The sequence below is a fragment of the Pavona decussata genome, unplaced genomic scaffold (assembly GCF_977016875.1).
Source record: "Pavona decussata unplaced genomic scaffold, jaPavDecu1.1 SCAFFOLD_165, whole genome shotgun sequence".
Taxonomy (NCBI): Eukaryota; Metazoa; Cnidaria; class Anthozoa; order Scleractinia; family Agariciidae; genus Pavona; species Pavona decussata.
Genome location: NW_028145576.1, coordinates 259,485 through 279,703, shown reverse-complemented (window position 1 = coordinate 279,703; position 20,219 = coordinate 259,485). Strand labels below are relative to the sequence as shown.

General features: G+C 41.8%; 2 protein-coding genes and 1 pseudogene across 12 annotated transcripts in view; all 3 read left to right on the top strand.

The window, feature by feature from the left end:
- Positions 1-5,043, top strand: part of LOC146464323 (uncharacterized) — a 57,200-nt gene extending 52,157 nt beyond the window's left edge. The window contains exon 5 of the transcript XR_014868520.1: positions 4,752-5,043. The gene's annotated coding sequence lies outside the window, so the exon portion shown is untranslated. The remainder of the gene's footprint in view (positions 1-4,751) is intronic.
- LOC146464324 (uncharacterized) overlaps positions 1-5,043 on the top strand; it is a 31,669-nt gene extending 26,626 nt beyond the window's left edge. For all 10 annotated transcript variants that reach the window (XM_085129946.1, XM_085129944.1, XM_085129942.1 and 7 more), the window contains one exon: positions 2,662-5,043. In XM_085129946.1, the coding sequence (XP_084986072.1) occupies positions 2,662-3,578 (917 nt within the window). In that variant the 3' untranslated portion in view covers positions 3,579-5,043. The remainder of the gene's footprint in view (positions 1-2,661) is intronic.
- A 4,932-nt stretch (positions 5,044-9,975) lies between these two features.
- On the top strand, positions 9,976-17,915 carry LOC146464322 (uncharacterized; annotated as a pseudogene). The gene is made up of 4 exons (XR_014868519.1): positions 9,976-10,365; positions 12,363-13,002; positions 14,409-14,933; positions 16,386-17,915. The product of XR_014868519.1 is annotated as an uncharacterized LOC146464322 (transcript).
- The last annotated feature ends 2,304 nt before the right edge of the window (positions 17,916-20,219 follow it).

Here is a 20,219-nt window from a genome sequence, read left to right as displayed (position 1 = left end):
CGTTTCCGTTTGAATAAAACGTCGTGTTCAAGTAATGTCGCGAGCCCGATTAGATCAACAAACTTAACTGTTTAAATCAAGGAGCCAGGTTAAACACTCAGTTATAGCTGTAAAAGTTTCAAAGGTTAGCTGTTAATTTGCCGTTCTTCAGTTCCATGTTTCAACATTTTACATTTCCAAGTCGTTTTACCTATTAAGTGCAACGAGGAGACTTATTCAAACCGGCTGTATGTCATGCAAAATAAGAACTCTTCCTCTGCAGACGCTGGCCGCTCAGGTACAAGGTAGAATAAGCTTTTTAATTTGCTAAAACTGCATAGAATGATACATGTCAGCTAAGGCACGTAGGGCCAGCTGTGGTGCGGCAGTTTGAAACGTGTGGTAGAGAAGTTCACCCTGAATTTATTCACAATTTTCTCCCTCGTTATGTCGTTTACATATTTCCTTCGTGTTTTGTTGTTTGGCGTTTTTCTGAACTCTCTACCGGGTCTGTTCACTGTGCCCCTGACGAGATTGACAGACCTTCCGAGCAGACAGAGCTTTATTTTGCTTTTGACAATCTATGCTGTTTCTTAATTATCTTTTTGGTGAGCTCACTAAAATACGTGGGTAAGATTTTTAATAATTATACTTAACATTAAGTAATAAGAACGAAAGCTAGATCGCTTCTCACTCTTTCCGAAAAGATAAGCACTTTTAAGTTTGCACTAGAATATCAGAAAATCGATTCTTATAAACGCTTAGAACTGCAAACAAAAGAGCTGTCCACCCGGGCATTCAGCTGTTCATCTAGTTTCGCGGGTTCGTTCACTCGGTTTCTCGTTCGTTCGTTTTCGCCGACGAGCGCTAGGTGGACCGTTAGATCGTTAACTCGGTCATTCGGCTATTCGTTCGCTCGCTAGGATGTTCGTTCGCTCGGGCTTCCGTTTGTTCGTTCGTTTGCGTTTCTGGTTTGTTCAGTTGTTACTCCGTATGCCCAGTTCCTCTTGCTATTCATGGGCATAATTGTTGTAGGCAATAAAATTTAACCAATTAAAAGCTCCATTAAGGCGTCGCGGGGAGGTTCCTTCACGTTTTAATACCTAAGGCTGTCGTGCTACTGAGAAAGACTTGTTTCTCCACTCTGACATAAATATCTGACAAAAAAAAAGTTGGCATTAAGTTAGCGCACTTAAGTCATTTAAAATAAAGTTGCTTCTTTCTGCAGTTTTTTATTAATTCAATTTACAGCCTTTAATTATTAATAAGTATTTCAAGAACAAACAGAAGCCCCAAATTCGGCAAAACGACCGTGAAATTGGCAATTGGCGATGTTCCTTCGGTCCTGCGGTCGTGCGGATATTCGGTTGTGTCTGTTCACTTTGCCTTGTGCCCTCGGGGCATCTTGTCTGGTTATTTAAGTTAGTCATTCAGTGTCCTGTGTGGTTCCGGCATTGTGTTCATTCTTCTTTCCCTTTGTCTGTCTCTTCCGTACTTTCGTACGGGTTCTTCCTCTTCCGCCAGTTCTACTGGTGGCACGGCTCCGGCTTACTCAAAATCCTATCATGGGCTCATACATGAAATTTAACCAATAACATTTACCAATTAAAAGCTGTATTAAAACATTACGAAGAAGTTCCTTCATGTTTTAATACCCGTGGCTGTCTTGCTACAGAGAAAGACTTCTTCTTTCTCCGATCTGACGCAAACAGTCTTAGTTTGTTTTTAATCCCTGAAACCCTTTGAACAAAGGTGTACACATAATAAATTTTTCTACAGTCCCCCTATGAAATGTTTAAAAAGGTATATATGAACTGAGTTACGATTGACACTATTGATTTGATTTCTTTAGGTGAATATACTAGTTTAAAAGCTTTAGAGTTCACTTACCATGGTTATGATATAGCAACTGAAAATGAGATAGACTTAGGATGAAAATTATGATCATAGAAATATCGAGAAAAGTAATGGTGTAATACCATTAGAATAAGATTATCGAATTTACAAAGTCTTTTGATAATATTCTTAAATATTGTACCTGCATCAAACGTAAAGTCCTCCTGGTTGCCATTCAATCCATTTTTTATCTTTTCAATTTATTTCTTTTTTTGGTGAGGTAGGAGGGGGAGGGGGAGGGATTAATTAATTGTTTGCTGCTATGATTTGCAAGGTTATACTAGATTGGCCCGAGTAAAAGCTACCTGTAGCCTCTTGCTGTTGACTTTTAAAAAGCTGACTGCAACCTCATTTAGAAATGTGTGCAAGCTGAGGTCCCACCTTTGCGAAAAATCAATTTATTTAAAGGCTCCATTGGCAAACATCGAGAAGACGATTTTTTCGGGGTTGAGACATCCTTCCCGTTAATAAAGATAAACAGTTTTTAGTTGTTTGGAAAGGGGAAACAATAATCTAGAAATCCTTAAAGAATTAAGCGGTTTCACCGAATGGGTAACCTTTATGCGAAATGGTAAGTTCGGTCTTTGCAGACTGAACCAAACCTCGGCCTTGACAATTCTTATGATCGTACTAACTCCCTCCCTCCCAGTGGCGCAGTGGTCGCTCCATGCTGCGACTGGAAAAAAAATTAATGATAAGCACCTCTCTGTTAGGTATTGTCTTGGATAGTCCAATATGACTCAGGTAATTGATATTTGGAACATGCACGTTTTCCTTTTTCATCAGACCGTCCTCCGCTTTCGTTTAACTTCACGACGGGTGGACGCAGGGGGCAATATGGCGTTATACAAAAGTTCACTGTTCCAACAAGCTGTCGTTATCGAATCAAAGCCTGGGGCGCTCGAGGAGGAACGCACTCGTACAACTATGGATACAAACCGGGAACTTACTATGGAGGCCAGGGAGCGTTCAAGGAAGGCACCTTCACACTGAATAAAGGGACAGTTCTGAAGGTTGTGGTGGGACAGAGAGGAGGAGATTCAGTGGAGGTGTCTGGAGGACAATCAACTAACGGGACTAACAGGACAGCAGCTGAACTGGGACTGTCTGTAGAGGACAATGCTGGTACAGGGGGAGGGGGAGGGAGTTTTGTTTATACTAGTAGTAATGTACTATTGTTAGCTGCTGGAGGGGGAGGGGGTGCGTCTGCTGGATATAACGGAGTGGATGGTCAGTCAAGTACTAATGGCACAAGTAGTGTGGGCCTTCATTTGTTTCAAACTAGGCGTGGGGGAGTGGGGGGACAACCAGGTGAATGTAACACAGTAGATGCTAATTACCATGGGGGAGTAGGTGCGGGTTGGTTTGCTCAGGGATGTGCTAGGGCCGGATTAAGTCATGGTGAGAGAGGAGGGTCACGTGCTCAGAGGTGGGTGGGAGGAAGAGCTGGTATAATGAATAGCGGAAAGTATGGAGGGCCACCCCCTGGGGCGGCAGGTGGGTTTGGTGGTGGGGGAGGGGGATCCGAAGATAATGGTGCATCTGGTGGAGGAGGGGGGTACTCTGGGGGTGGAAGCGGTACTTCGTGGTTTCAAGCCGGAGGGGGAGGTGGTTCGTATTGTAGTGGTACGAGTTGTTCTGGTGCGACTGGTGGTAATTTGAAGGATGATGGGATTGTTCAAATTACTGAGTTTTTTCATTAGTTGTTAAAAAATAGAAATTGGTTGTTTTTTTTATATTTGAGATCTTAAAGTATCTTAATAGTTCTACTTCAAAATTCACATGATCAGCGAGAGGGATGCAAATTATTGTAATTAAGGGTTGGTTTATTCCATATGCAGTGCGGTATCAGTTGAGCCGGCTCCGGTGTGGATAGAGTCTCTTACTGCGAAAAGATATACCTTCGTATACTGTGTGATAACTGTTCAATTGAGGGGGCTAAACACATGTGGAGCTTGTTAAGGCCCGCCAAAAATGACAAGTTCTCTAATCGGTGTGTGGAGGCACGGTGGTGTAGTGGTTTCCCCATCGAATTTTCGATCAGACTTCTGGGATGATCAGAGGGTTTGTGGCTCGAGGCTCGGTTGGTCTCTGTATTAACAGAGGGATTAGAGAGGTTAAGAAAGACGTTTACGGCAAACGGCAAGCGTGAGATATGACCATGTAGCCATGTTTGTCCTATGTTTGCCGCTTGCTGTTTTCAGTTTCTGTGTCAAATCGGGTAGTTTTGCGTTAGAATCAAAGGCCAGAATTAGTTTGCACTATTCTCATCGTTGCAATCTTTATTTCAAGAAATCATAAACGCGAATCTCACGTTTGCCGTAAACGCGACACTCTTTCTCTCTAATTTAGAATCGCAAACGGCAAACGTGACTGAAATTCGCGTTTATGTTTTCTTGATAAAATGAGTACATAGATTAGAATAGTGGATAATAATTCTGGCCTTATTTGCTAAAGGAAAACTAATTAATTTTACTCAGAAACTGAAAACAGCGAGCGGCAAATAAAGGATAAATAAAGGATAAAATGTTTTTACTTCATAGGCACTTTAACGTGATTCTAAATCCCTCTTATGTCAGTTGTTTCTTCAACTAAGACAAGAAACTTTGCTCGACATTGTCTTCCTTCACCCAGGTGTATAGATGGGTACGTCCGTGTACGTTGCGAGACACTCGCGGAGGAAACATTTCAATGGACTATCATCCCATACAGGGGGAAAGGGGGGGGGGGGGGAGGGGGGAGTAATACTGCTCCTTGCTGCTACATGCTATACGGAAACCGGGCTACGCTCCGTGTGGGCCACTTAGGTTTGAAGTGGGTATTAACCTTGTTTATTTTGTTGCCTTTTATTAAAACTATAGCAGTGAAGTATAGAGTAAGGTATATACCACGTTCAAAACTGTTTTCTTTACGCGGTACGGGATCGATGACGTCACATATTATGTGGCAATAGTGGGTTCTTTCTCTTATAAATTGTATTGGAGTGTTTTTGAAGTTGTGTAATGTGAATTGATTATAGACTGTGTAAATTTGTTTCCCATTTTGTAGTTTGTTTTGTCTCCTAGCCGCCAAACTCAGAACTGTCTTGAACGTTTCGTTTGTCTTTAATAACGTGTCTTTGTTAATTTGCATCAGTCTTCCGTAAATAAATCTTGTGAAAGGGGAGAAGTTTGTTTTCATTTACTCTCATCGTGTCGCTAGCTATTTTAGCTCTTCGCGCAACAAATTTTCATGTTGTAAAGGTAGACGCTGTTTCTACGTTTTGCAACATGGAAATTTGTTGCCCGCGGGGGTGGTCATAGGAGCTACAAACAGTCGCAACTTGTTATGTTACCCATATTACCTGACCTTAAACGTGCTTTAGTCGTTGTGCTTTGCGATCTGAAGGGTTTCGTGTGTCCGCACGTATAGTCAACGGCCGCAAAAAATTAAGACCCTTCAAATCGATAAAAAATTAAGCCGCAAGAGCCTGACAAAACACAACGGCACCACACTAGCAATAAAGTCATGTTCGATCATGTTCAGTAATGTTTATTTGAAATATGAAAAAGTCGTCGCATTAGGATTCCATCGTCCGAATTAAAACTTAAAACCAAGTTGTACTGGAAAGTGAGACAATACACATGCATGTAGTTGCTGGTACCGTAGCGCTGAATGACTGCCATGCATCTGAATTAAGTTTTTCAGATAAATTACCTAAACTGAAATAATAATTATGGAGCTTAGTTGTAACCATGGTAAAATTAAAATTCGTACTTGGCTATGAGGCTCAGGGGAACATGCAAAACAACAGAAATTATATCAAGGTTCTGAGATGAATAATTAATTTGTTCTGTTTTATTCCCCAAAGCCTCCTAGCCAATTGGTCTATTGCCCGAAAACAGAAATGTAAAAATATCTACAGGTTCCCATTTGATAACTGAAAAAAAGAAACACTTTTTATGTATTTTTTTTTTCATTATCTCTCATACACGGTGACAGAAAACAGCCTTCGCTTCGTATCCAAACCCCCAAAAACTTACCGGCGGACCTGATTACAGTGATTGCTTCCTAAACATAGAGAGAGGCAATCATATTTAATCTTAAAATCCCTTTCTCGAAACACTGAAGTTGACGTCAAGTTTGAACTAAAAACTAACACTAATTGATAACAAATAAAAGAAACTTTTCACCGGAACATTTAAGAAACGGCTCCCAGGTCTTATTTCCCTTCTTTAAAAGCGTTTGCTCTGCTATTTTGAAGAGACCAAATTAAAAAAATGAAGAACTTACATAATTTACAGAAACCTACATTACTGAGCTTACGGCCAGACTGCCGAGGACTTGAACCCTGCCACGCTGTCTCCTATAAGACATTTGCTTTGAATTTCTGTCGATTCTTAATTTTCTCTGCCAATTTACTCGTTTTTAACGATCAGGGAATTTTGAATTCCATGCCGCTTAACGCTTTGTTGTGACATGAAATCTAAGATCATCATTTGCAGCGCAGAAGAAACAGAGACTGACTAATTGGTGGTGGGTAGTTCGTGAGAAATGGGTCGTGGGACCGGTGAGCCCTTGGTCCGGTGAGTCGTTAGCCTGCGAACGGAGACGTATTTCTGGCTGTCGCTTCTCTCCGCCGGGTCTAGAGAAGCGACAGTGTCGTGGATTGTTGGTCCGGTGAGTCGTGGGCTATGGGTCCCGTGGGTTGTGGGCCCGCTGAGTCGTAGTTTGTAAGTTTACGCGTCTTAAACAGAGGGGCTCACATTTCAGCGCATGTGGATGAATCTAAATGCTTTTTTCTCTTTCTTATCAACTTTATGGCCTTAAAAATCCCACTCACATGTACTTCAGTAGTCACATTCTATAATTAGTCCAAGGAAAATGACTGATGACAAAAATTCACAGAAAATGCTAGTGGATCAGTGTACTCATATTGTCGATAATGACTGTAGTGTTGACCCGTAGGATTTATTCCACGGTTGATGTGTTTCCAGTTATTTGCATGCGAAATAACGGAATGATATGAAAAAATTACCACCCGAGTTACCTATTCCCTTCCGAATGGTTCATAAACCATGCGAATTAGATTTAAACAGGCCTGGGTCACAGCGAGCAAAGGCGAAAACGTACTTTGATTCATGGACATGCGCAGAACCGTGAACCCCTCCCTTAAGCCCATTAAAAACTTAATTGCTTTTAGCTGCTCTAAAGGCCCTCCAGTGTATCTGTTGCTGAGTTAATTTCTTTCGTGTATACTACCTCCAAGTCTCCGATGCTCAATTTCAATCTACTGCAAATTGTGCCGGGAATTATTTTACTAGTGAACAATGAAGATGCCTAGTTCACCAAATGAATGTATGTATAAAAATTATTGCCGTTCAGTCTCGGCTAATGACGTTAGAAATGAACGATTAATTGATCCCATGGTCGATTTGAACCTCTATTATAGCTCAGTCTGCCATATAACGTATTCATTTGTGTTCACTGGCAAATATTGTTAATCTGAAATCTTATACGAATTACCCGAGAAAGATGTTGCTGACGAAAAAGGACATACGATTTAGCAAGAATTTTGCCAAAGATCTAACTTGTAAGTCAATTCCAACAGTACACACCCCCCCGGCGATAGCGGGGCCGGGCATTAGTCTACCCACAGGGGGCCCGCACAATGTGTCTGTGTAGCCGATTGTTATTATATAGTAAATGCACTGGATTTACCGTTTGCTTCACCTATAGCGATATATCGCTAACTATGTATATAAATCAATGATAAATAAACGTTGAATTACCTTATCTGTGGTATATAGTCGTCCTTTTACCTCAAAAGCGGTTTTTGAGTGATTTTGAAGGAGTTTGAGTTCGCCGTTGACTGTTCCATATATAAGAAGGAGAAGTGAGGAATCATTGTTTTGAAAGGGTTCCAGCGCCGGAGCGATTTTTCCCCAAAAAAACGCATCGCTCCGCTTTCAAACTTCACAGCATAAAGGTCAAAAGATTTTCGATTCTTCTCGTACCTTCCGATCGAAAATCCATCCAAACGGCCCGGAGCTAGTCCTCGAAGAAAATCAAAATCCCACAGTATTCGAGCGACTGGAATGCGTGGAGAGATTTATACGTGCCAGCCAAAAACCGTCCCGCTGATTGCCCCTTTCTGATTGGACGACGTTAGACAATCACCTATTCAAAATACCTAATAGGGTTGGGAGCCACAGGCATTTTGTTGACCCTTCAACTGTTTGACGGTCACCGTCAAGACAACGACCCGAGTCTGGTGGGTAGAGTCGGTTTTTGGCTGGCACGTATAAATGTCTCCACGCATTCCAGTCGCTCGAATACTGTGGGATTTTGATTTTCTTCGAGGACTAGCTCCGGACCGTTTGGATGGATTTTCGATTGGAAGGTACGAGAAGAATCGAAAATCTTTTGACCTTTATGCTGTGAAGTTTGAAAGCGGAGCGATGCGTTTTTTGGGGGAAAAATCGCTCCGGCGCTGGAACCCTTTCAAAACAAGGATTCCTCCCTTCTCCTTCTTATATATGGAACAGTCAACGGCGAACTCAAACTCCTTCAAAATCACTCAAAAACCGCTTTTGAGGTAAAAGGACGACTATATACCACAGATAAGGTAATTCAACGTTTATTTATCATTGATTTATATACATAGTTAGCGATATATCGCTATAGGTGAAGCAAACGGTAATTCCAGTGCATTTACTATATAATAACAATCGGCTACACAGACACATTGTGCGGGCCCCCTGTGGTCTACCCCGAGCATGCATAATGTCAGTTCAAAATTTCGTAACACTGGAAAATTAAACTAATACCTTTCGTTTTCGGAGCAGCAAGTATCGCGTTAAAAGTGCGAAATAAGATGGCATTTTCCTAAGGCCAACAACCGCTCGTACATTCGGGAAAGAAGATTCCGTTTCGTAAAACTAGCTGATCCGAACACATCACATGCTAGCCTACGTTTAGCCGTATCAGCTTGCGAAAATATACCGTCATTTAAACGGACACCAAATGATCTGGCAACTGTCGTTGGCGGGTGCCATGTTTCATGTTTCAGGCGAATGTCAACGTAACGTAAGCAGCGACGATGGCGACGCCAACGCAAACGCACTCGAAAATTCAACGTGATGCTACCTCAACTTCCAGCTCCGTCATGTAAATTTCATCGGCCGGTTCTAGATAAAAAAAAGAATCAACAATTCACCGCCATGTGCTCACGTTCAGCGCATTAGCAGAAGAAGTTTGGGAGAGTAGAAAGTACGACTAACGGTGTGGGTATTAGGGAAAAAGGAGGGGGAAGGGGGAGGGGTAATACTTCTTTCTCCCTTCCCGAACCCCTTTCGCCATGTGCCTAAGATTTTGAAAATCCAAAATAGCGGCTACAACCTAACGACTAACGAGATTCTGTCTCGCGCGGCCCGAAAACGCCTGCATTGCAGGCTAACGAAGTACCCGAGCAGTACGCAAAAATTCCCCCAGTCCCGGGAGACAAATTTCATGCGCGCTCCTGTTTTTCGCTCCGCCTTCACATAAAGACCATAAAGAAACACTTGTAGTCTATGAATTTGGCCATTTCACATTGTTGTTTTGCAGAGGACTACAAATAAATGTATCAAAAGTTATAACGTACGTGCTGAGCCGAATGTTTAAGTGGCTGTATAGTTTGCGGCGGTTGTCACCGTTACGTTTCTCACTATGGGCATCAGCAACCAGTACGAAATCAAAGTCGTCATGTGTAAAGCATGCCTAGCAAGATTTTTGAATTTGCGACAAGCTACATTTTTCACGTTTGTTAAATTTGCATTTAACAAGTTTTACATTGTCATGGGTAAGTCAAAACTTACCAAGTTTTTTTTTTTTTTATCCCCTTCTTCGTAAACCGATTAAAACAATTTTTCATTTGGGAAAACGTGCCGGAGAACTTACGATGACAGACGATCGATCCACATGTTTCCGCCTGGCAATTGGAAGAGGCTGATGAATTGCCGGAGTAAACGAAAACAGGACTTTCTTTGCCAATTTTAGCCTGACTTATGACCTCCTGAATACCGCTAACTGATGAGATAAACCTAGGCTTTCCGCTTGCATTGCTTGAGTGATTTAGGCAAATGTCAACACAAGATTCGCATTACATCCTGCCTTGACGCATCTCGTCTTTGCAACGCCTGAAGTGGAATATTACCGTGCGAAGCTGTTGCTTTGTCATGGCGGAGAAACAACAAACCTCGCCTTACCGTGAATCCCACAGTCGCTCGGTTAAGTTTGTTTATCCCATATCGTTCGTTTCTTTGTTGATTTGCGTCACTGCATTGGTTCGTGTGGAGATCATAAATCAGCGAGTTCATACGGTTGAGGAGCTTGTGGCGGAAGTAAGACAAACTACGAACAGAGAGCTTGCGAGCGATGCAGTAAACTCCAAACCCACAGAGAGAGCCATGTCTACGAGTGGACTGAGTGAGCATGCGGATTTTAAAGACAAGAGAGATGAGACGCAAGGTAATTTAATTTCAACTTGAAACGCAAAAATGCTGTATTAAACTCCCTCGCTCAGCGTTCTGTTCGTTTTATTGGAATATCTGTTGTCCGTTACTCACCTGAGGATTTCGGATCAAATTTTCCGCTAAAGAATCCAAACAGAACAAGCTATGCTAACTTACACAAATTCTCCTTAAATTAAAAGTCTTAAAACGATAAGGGAATGCAGGAAACGACTTAACTATTTTATTTAGTGGTGTCGTTGGCTGTCCATATCCCTGAAGGAATCGGGGAGCTGAAGACCTCTAGGGAACGCTTTTGGGGTTGTTTTTAGTTTAATAACATCCATTTTGAAATCACTGGTGATCCTTGGAATCTGATTGGTCCAACTGAAAATGGTGCAATTTATTCCCAAATTGCACCATTTTTTGCTCTAAATCGCATCCTTTCTTTAGCCCATCAAAATGGAAATGAAGTAACACAAATAGAATATTAATATTGACAATGATACTCTGTGATTTCAAAATGGATGTAATTAAGTGGTAATTGAACTTTGTGTCGTGCAATTTTGGTCTGAAATCATACTTGTGATTTCAAATCAAACTCGCGCTTCGCGCTCGTTTGATTTTGAAATCACGCGTATGATTTCAGACCAAATTGCACCCCACTCAGTTCAATTACCATTATTAACAGTGAAGGATTATATAAATTTTGACATTTCCTCCCATAAATCAGGCTTGTTTTATCTATGGGCTTATTCTGAATACTAGAGAAATGCGCCTTTTTTTTTTTTTTGCATAATATTGCTAGACTACCAATTGCAACGGCCGGAAGTGGTAGTTCTTGAAGCTAAATTAAGGAGAAAATTCAACCGGAGCTACGGCAAGAAGCAAAATCTCAAAACAGATATTTTACACGTTCAGTTCTTACCACACTTGGTCTATATATACTTTGCGGGGATCAATGCTTTGTCTACGGAAAGCATTGTTTTCAGCGAAAAAAGAATCGAAGGTCATCGAAAGACAGACAAATTTAATTACTGCGTTGCGCCTCTTAACGTAAATAACAATCCCTGCCCTAAAAGAAATTAGAATCTAGGGTTTGGTTGTGGCCTAGGAGTTGAAAATTGTGATGAGCGTGGAGCTCGGGGCCGTTTACATTTATGATAACGAACGCACGAATAGTCGGCAATGATTAAAACCTTTTTTTTTTTGGTTGGTGCAAAGCCAAAGAACACGAGGCATCAGTTTGAAAAGGTCAGCAAACATTTAGATCTTATCCGGCAATTAACAAATTAAATGAAAATGATAAGGTTGGTGTTTATTATGGATCAGGAGATGTCACATTATCATTCTTAAGAATTCCTAGCGTCGAAAAACAAATTATAATAAAAAAGAAAAGAGAAAAAAGAAACTTGGAATATGATGTTGAAGCAGAACAACAAAAATCAGACCAGGATAGCACGTTTCAATGACCTCTACCGGAAAGTGGTGACGCTACAGAGGATTTTATCCACAGACTCGCTATTGGTTGTTTTTAAAAGCCACTTTGTACCGTTAGCTCAACTGAACAATATAACATGCAGGAAAGTAAGTTGCTGAGTAACTTTCATCTAAAAATCGAATCAGTTTAGCAAACAGCGTGCTCCGTAGTAAGTACTTTACTAGAGTATGAAACAAAGGGGAGGAGGGAGGGAGTGGAGGGAGGAGAGATTTAGGTATATGAGTGATTGGGAGGTACGAATGAAGCCAAGTTTTAGACTACAAGATTAATCTAGATCCAGAACGTCCAACCACAGAGAAGTTCGCTAATATCTACGGCATACAACCTCGAAAACCTCCTCGCGAAAGTCTTTATATCCAAATGTCGGTGAGAAACTGTAAAAAGCTAACTTTAAACCTAAGAAAGATCTTCGCACTTCTCCATGACAAATTTACCCCCCTGGGGTATTAACTATAAAGTGAAAAGGTTGAATGATATCAGGTTAAACAGGATTTGTTTTATGTTATTGATTGCAGTTAAAATCAAGAGGCTAAGAACGCGTCGGCTTGCGGGGACCTCTCCAGACGGACATAAGCTTACAATTGAGACGGTGAGAGACGAGATAAACAAGACCTTAAACTCTCTGAAGCCGCAGGCATTTTGCTCATCCAAGGAAAAAATTTGCGTCCAAGGTCCGCCGGGAATGCCAGGCCCAAAAGGACCACGTGGCAGAAGAGGGTCGCGAGGATCTATGGGACGCAAAGGATCACGTGGACTCACAGGCGAACCTGGCCCATATGGAAAGCCGTTTATTATTGGATAACCTGGTCAGCAGGGGGAACAGGGCATTAAAGGAGAACCGGGTCCCAGGGGATTTCCTGGTGCGAAAGGTGATCCCGGAGAATCAATTTCATCCCCTACGGTTGTAATTTCGCCCGTGACAAAGACGGTCAGAGAAAATCGAAACGTCATGTTCCAGTGCTCTGCGACTGGAAACCCAGCACCAACAGTCACGTGGTTTCGCTCTGATGGTCGGCTGGACACACCGTTTTCGGTACGAGCGAGATGGAAGATTAGAGGGACGTCACGTGACTCTTGCGGATGCAGGAAGATATGTTTGTATTGGTAGAAACGTGTTTGGTTCAATGAACCAGTCTGCCATGCTGATTGTTGAAGGTAAATTGTGACCTCTTAATAGCCTAATTTCGATGCATTAAAATTTAGCCTGAAACGATAACATCACTGCGAGGCTCCGGGGAATAAATTGTAGAGTTTATATGGGTTTATTCCCCAGACCCTCGCAGTGATGTTTATTGTTTAATTTCAGGCTGAATTTTAATACAATAAAATCTGCAATTCCACTCTGACAAACCGACGAGTGGTGCCGGATCACTTGTAGACCTAGATCAGCAAATTATTTCAAATACAAAATACTGACGGCAGACTGATCCTAACGGTGGAGGTGGCGAGCTTGATAGAAATAAGCAAAAAAGGCTAGAATAACTGAAATATATTTGAAATAAATGTGATGGTATATTTCCAGCCTAGTGAATGAATGAGAATGATTTATTATTCTAGAAAGTGACACAGGCATATTTGGAAAAAAAGAAATCCGAGTGCTCCTATCAGGAGTCGAACCTAAGACCTTCCGATTACTAGTTCGGATGCTCTACCACTAAGCTACAGGAGACTCGTGGGAGCTAAGGCCATTAAATCAACCATCCTGCATACTGCTAGGATTTGAATGTCAAAAGTGTGGTATATGAAATAAATGTGATGGTATATTTCCAGCCTGGTGAATGAATGACAATGATGTATTATTCTAGAAAGTGGCACCGGCATACTCGGAAAAAAGAAATCCGAGTGCTCCTATCAGGAGTCGAGCCTACGACCTTCCGATATTTTTATAATAATTTTTTTTTATCTTATCGCGTGTTTAGCATTATATATTGTACAGTCCGTAATCCAGCCTCTGGGCTGCAATAGATTTTTAATAAAGCTATCTATCTATCTAAAGCTATCTATCCATCCTTCCCCTCTTATCTTTGTTAAAAAAAAAAAAAATTGCACGATATTTCGGTTTGCAATTCAAACCTTCCTCGGGGCTGAACGAAAAAGAAAAGTGAGAAACATGAAAGGATCGTTACAAATAGATTTAAAATATAAAATGCGTGACAATAATTGGTTGTTTAGGACTACGTGACAAGTGTGAGACATGTCATTGGCATGTTTCGTCACGTCTATTTATACCAAGAGGGTGCAATGTTTTACCTTTGTCGATAAAATGAGCCTCACGAGTTTTTTGTAACTGAGTCACGTTTGCTGCGTATAAGTTCAAGCGGGATTAGGTGGACGTCGTTGATTGAGTGGCCAGGTAGGTTGAAATGAAGCGAGACAGGAGTAGAATTGTTAGTTGATGGTGATTCAGGATCGGTTCTGCGGTGTTCCTCGAAACGTTGAGTTGGCGCTTTGTCTCCGCAATGTATTGAGACTGGCACTTCTTCAATGAACGTTTATTGTGATTGAGACCCTCCCTTTACCACCCTGGTGTGTCTTAATTCTGGTTATTTCTTCTGTCGTAGCTCCTACTCGTGTTCGGCTCAGTCCAGGTCCCACTCATGCAAAACAAGGGCAAAACGTCACACTGCCTCAGTGTCACGTGACCGGTTTTCCCGCGCCTGTTGTGACATGGAGGAAATTGACGGGGTCTTTACCGAGGAACAGAGCCATTCATAATGAGGGTTCATTGGATTTACTTGCTGCGGAGAGAAATCATACAGGTCCGTATGAATGCTTAGCTAGGAACCACCTGGGACATGCCACTGCTATAACTTCACTGTTTGTCTGGTCTCCGCCAAAATTCATCACAAAACCGCCAACTAGAGTGAATAAATTTATCGGCGAGCAATTGTCTTTGAATTACTTTGCAACTGCTCAGGCGCAAATATCGTGGAGACGTATCGGGGGAGCGTGGGAAGAGGAACGAATGAAAGTGGAAAATGGTGGCACGCTGAAGATTACTGCACTCAAGAAATCTGATTCAGGTTCCTACTTATGCGAGGCCAAGGTGATGCTTTACACTGTTCAGGCGAGGACTCTTTTAGAAGGTAAGATGAGTTTTAAACACGTCAGTCGTGTCTTTGGAAAGCTGTGATGATCCTTTTTGTTACTCGAGGTGAAATTTAGGGGGTGTTCACATGTGAAAACTCGTACCGGTGCGAGTTTCATACCGGTATGACAGTAATTTCAAATCGTGTTTACATGGAGGGATGAAAATTCATTCCGTGTTTACATGGAGGGATACTTCATGCCGGCCGACGTGTGCTTAAATAAACAAATTTAAACTTATGGGCCCAGTTGCTCGAAGCATGGTTAGCGCCAACCCGGGTTAAATGCCATGACAACCTATAGGTTTTAATACCTCTTAACCAATTGTTAGCGCTAACCATGCTTCGAGCAACTCAACCATGGTCAGGTGAGGTCATCTTGGATTGCGCGTCGAAACCTTTTTATGCGCTACCCGTTCCAGACTCCCGTGAGAGTAATTTCACGCCAGGACGAAAAGTCGCACGCTTTTACTTGACATCCGGAATGAGTTTTCATACCGGAATAAAAATCTCGCTCCGGTACAGTTACCGGGGTGAACTCACACCGGTATGACTTCCTCCCGTATGAGATTTTGTGCTGATATCATGTAAGCGAATACAGCGGAACCACAAGATTGAACTGGAGTGAACTCGAACCGGAACTTGAGTCAGGAATGAGTCGTGCCGGTATCATGTAAGCACCCCCTTACTCTTAAAAAGCACTATTCCTTCTGTTCTTGCGCCTTAACAACCGACATAAAATTAGTCCTTGAACTTAATAGAGCTTTTAAACATTTAGAAAAAATAAATCCCTGTTGCACAAAATTACACATTTGAAATAGCTTCTATTTCATTAAGTTTTAATACGAGTCTTTAGGTTCGAGAAACGGGGCCTCTGTTTCAAAAGTGAGGCGTTTACTTATGAATTGGGTAAAAAAGGACTACCCGAGGAGACCGAGGTTGGAGTCCTCGCCGGTGATTACATTGATAACGTGTTTCTGTCTAAAAAACAAACTCCAGAACACAACTGTTAATATTAAAAGAACCCAAAAGTTAATATTAACTAAAACTCAAGGAAGAAATTTCCTCTTAATAACTGTCAACCACCAAAAGCCGTAAAATTTAACCGTCAAGCTCGAAAATCGGCAAAATTTAACAGTTAACCGTCAATTAGCTACACTCCCATTCAGACGTGAGAGAGAAATTGTAAGTTCGGTCTTTGCAGACTGAGCCAGGCCTCGCCCTTGACAATCCTTATGACCATACAAACTCTCTCCCTCCCAGTGGCGCAGCGGTCACTCCATGCTGCAACTGGATAAATTAACGATAAGCACCTCTCTGAAAAGTATTGTCCTGGATAGTCCAATATGGCTTAGGTAACTGATATTTGAAACATACGCATTCAACCCTTAGTTTATGTTCTGCTGTAGTGTTTAAGTTGACTGCATAACGAACGTTTTCCTTTTTCACCAGTCTGTCTTCAGCTTTCGTTTAACTTCACGACGGATGGACGCAAGGGGCGATATGGCGTTATACAAACCTTCACAGTTCCAATAAGCGGTCGCTATCGAATCAAAGCCTGGGGCGCTCGAGGAGGAACGCACTCGTACAACTATGGATACAATCCGGGAACTTACTACGGCGGCCGGGGGGCGTTCAAGGAAGGCACCTTCACACTGAATAAAGGAACAGTGCTGAATGTTGTGGTGGGACAGAGAGGAGGAGATTCGGTGGAGGTGAAAGGAGGACAATCAACTACAAGGACTGCAGCTGAACTGGGACTGTCAGTAGAGGACAATGCTGGTACAGGGGGAGGGGGAGGGAGTTTTGTTTATACTAGTAGTAATGTACTATTGTTAGTTGCCGGAGGGGTAGGGGGTTCGTCTGCTGGATATAACGGGGTGGATGGTCAGTCAGGTGCTAGTGGCACTAGTAGTGTAGGGAGATATTCGTCTCATGTTAGGAATGGGGGAACGTGGGGACAGCCAGGTGAATGTAACTCTGCAGGTGGAAACTACCATGGGGGAGTGGGAGCAGGTTGGTTTGCTCAGGGATGTGCTAGGGCTGGATCACGTCATGGTGACAGAGGAGGGTCACGTGCTCAGGGCTGGGTGGGAGGAAGAGCTGGTGTAATGAATAGCGGATACAATGGAGGGCCACCCCCTGGGGCGGTAGGTGGGTTTGGTGGTGGGGGAGGGGGGTCCGAATCTCAAGGTGCATCTGGTGGAGGAGGGGGGTTCTCTGGAGGAGGAAGCGGTATTAGCTTTTTTCAAGCCGGAGGGGGAGGTGGTTCGTATTGTAGTGGGACGAGTTGTTCTGGTCCAACTGGTGGTAATTTGAAAGATGATGGGCGTGTTCAAATTACTGAGCTTACTGATTAGCTGGAAATCAGTTACAGAAAAGCACTTCTGGTTGGTGCTTTTTTAAAACTCAAATATTTATTAAATAGTTCCACTTCAATTTGTTAGCTGATTTAAAATTCGTATTAATTACTGAAGACAGGAACAGTGAGGGCGATGCAAATTATTGTAATTGTGGGATATCAATTTCCATTTACACAACAACAAATTCTTAAATCTAATGATTACTATCGAGTATGAGTATTTTGAGCCTGCCCCGGTGTGAGAAGGATCTCAAATTGAGAAAAGATATACCTTCGTATCATGATGTAATAACTGTTCAGTTGAAGGGGCTAAGCACATGAGGAGTAGGTTGAGTCCCCTGAAAAATGACGTTGAAGTTCTCTTATCAATGTATTGAGGCGCGGTGGTGTAGTTACCGATCAGACGTTAGGGAAGATCGGAGGGTTGGTGGCTCGAGGATAGGTTGGTCTCTGCATTGATAGAAAGATTTAGAATCGCTTTTATGGCAAACGGCAAACGTGAGATTCACGTTAATGTTTTCTTGATAAAATGAGTACAAAGATGAGAATATTTCTGGCCTTTTATGCTAAAGGAAAACTAATCAATTTTAATCAGAAACTGAAAACAGTGAGCGGCAAAATGAAGGATTATCTTTGTCACGTTGTAATTTCTGCCGGTTTTTATTGATTCCAGTAAACGTAATTCTAAGTTTCTCTTATGTCAGTTGTTTCCTTAACTAAGACAAGAAACGTTGCTCCTTCACCCAGGTGTATAGATGGGTCCGTGTACGTTGCGAGACACTCGCGGGGGAAACATTTCAATGGACTATCATCTCATACTGGAGGAAAGGGAGGGGGGGGGGGGGGGGGGCTAGCAATACTGCTCCTAGCTGCTACATGCCACAGAAACCGGGGTTAAGCTCTATGTGGGCCACTTAGGTTTGAAGTGGGTCTTAACCTTGTTTATTTTTTGCCGTCTATTAAAACTACAGCATTAAACCTTTTGAGGTATCATTGTACCACGTTCAAAAGTGTTTTCTTTATGGGATCGATGACATCACATATTATGTGACAATAATGGGTTCTTTCTCTTATAAATTGTATTGGAGTATTTTTGAGTTGTGTAATGTGAATTGATTATATTTGTGTAAATTTGTTTACCATTTTGTAGTTTGTTTTGTCTCCTAGCCGCCAAACTGTCTTGAACGTTTCGTTTGTCTTTACTAATGTGTCTTGGGGAATTTGCATTAGTCTTCCGTAAATAAATCTTGTGAAAAGGGAGAACTTTGTTTTTATTTACTCTCGTCATGTCGCCAGCTATTTCAGTTAACTAAGCACGCAACAAATTTTCATGTTGTAGAAAGTAGACGCTGTTTCTACGTTTTGTAACATGGAAATTTGTTGCGCGTTGGGGTGGTAATAGGAGCTACAAACAATCGCAACTTGTAATGCAATATTTGTTATGCTGCCCGTATTACCCGGCCTTAAACGTGCTTTAGTCGCTGTGCTTTGCGATTTGAAGGGTTTCGCGTGGCTGCACGCACAGTCAACGGCCAAAATAAGATAAAAAAAAAATCCCTTCAAATCGCTAAGATATTAAGTCAAAAGAACCTGACCTGAACCTGAGGATCTTTCTTCTATTTAACTAATAGGTGTAGGGTGGTTCGTGAGCCGTGAACCGTACGTGGGTCCGGTGAGTCGTGATTCGTGCATTTATATACCTTAAGTTCATTAATACCCTTTTACGGCTGAAGATGCTTAGTTCGCCAATTAAATGCGTAAAAATTATTGCTGTTCTCTACTTTTGACGTTAGAAAATGAATTGAACGATTAATTTGATCCTATGGTTGATTTGGACCTCTATTATAGCTCAGTCTCCAATTGTCATTTGTGTTCACTGGCATTTATTGTCAATGTGATATATATCTTAAAATAATTAACCAAGAAAGATGTTACAGACAAAAAAGGTCATACCATTTAGCGAGAATTTTGCTAAAGTTCTTACTTGAGTTATGTAGCAGTCAATTCCAACAAGATTCCACTTGATCTCCTAGCATTAGCGAGGCTGGACATTCGGCTACCCCGAGCATTTGACTGGCTCGCGATTTTCACCCGTACAACATTGTCACTTTGTTTCAATGAAAAGTTCATCAGCAAAGATAATAAATTCTCGATTAACTGCGTCTAGGGCCTTGGTGTACCCCTATGGAGGACATTAATGAGACGCAGATCAACAGAATGAATGGTCACTACCACAATACTAAGACTATAGTTAATTACGGTTGAGTCAGTTCAGACCTTGGTTTGATAGAGAGTGAGCGCTGTACGATCCGTAACGAAACTAGAAGGCACAAGTGAACATCTTGCGTTCCGTATGATCTTCTGTGGCTCAATATGTAGTCGACAGTGGTTGTGGAATGGTATGTATTACTTTGAATTAAAAGAATAATGACAAAAGGGGAACGATGAGGACTGAAGGAACAGTCTACCTGTACACTGGTATTAATAGTAGTATAACGCACTTGTGCGTTTTTGTGCGCTTATTCCTTAAATGACCCGGAACGGGTCAGCTCAATATTGCAGTTCCTCCATGGCTGATTTCCATGATGAATTGCTAAGACAACATGGGCACCTAAAGGAATATTTCGTTAAAATATCTGTTCGGATGGAGGGTCCCCTAAAAATTTTGAAAGTTTTCGCCTAGCGATCCCCTAAACTTTTCGAGGTTTTTCGGAAAACAAAGCGATCCCCTAAACTTTTCGAGGTTTTTCGGAAAACAATCAAGTTTCCCTAGAATTCTCGGAAATGATGTGCTCACGTTTTATAACTCACATAATTTTCGGATGGTGTTTTTGTCCGCTAAAATTTTCGTCCATCGTAACTGTTCTAAAAGCTGCTAAAATTTTCGGTGAGGAATTGAGGTATCATCAGTAATTTACATTGCT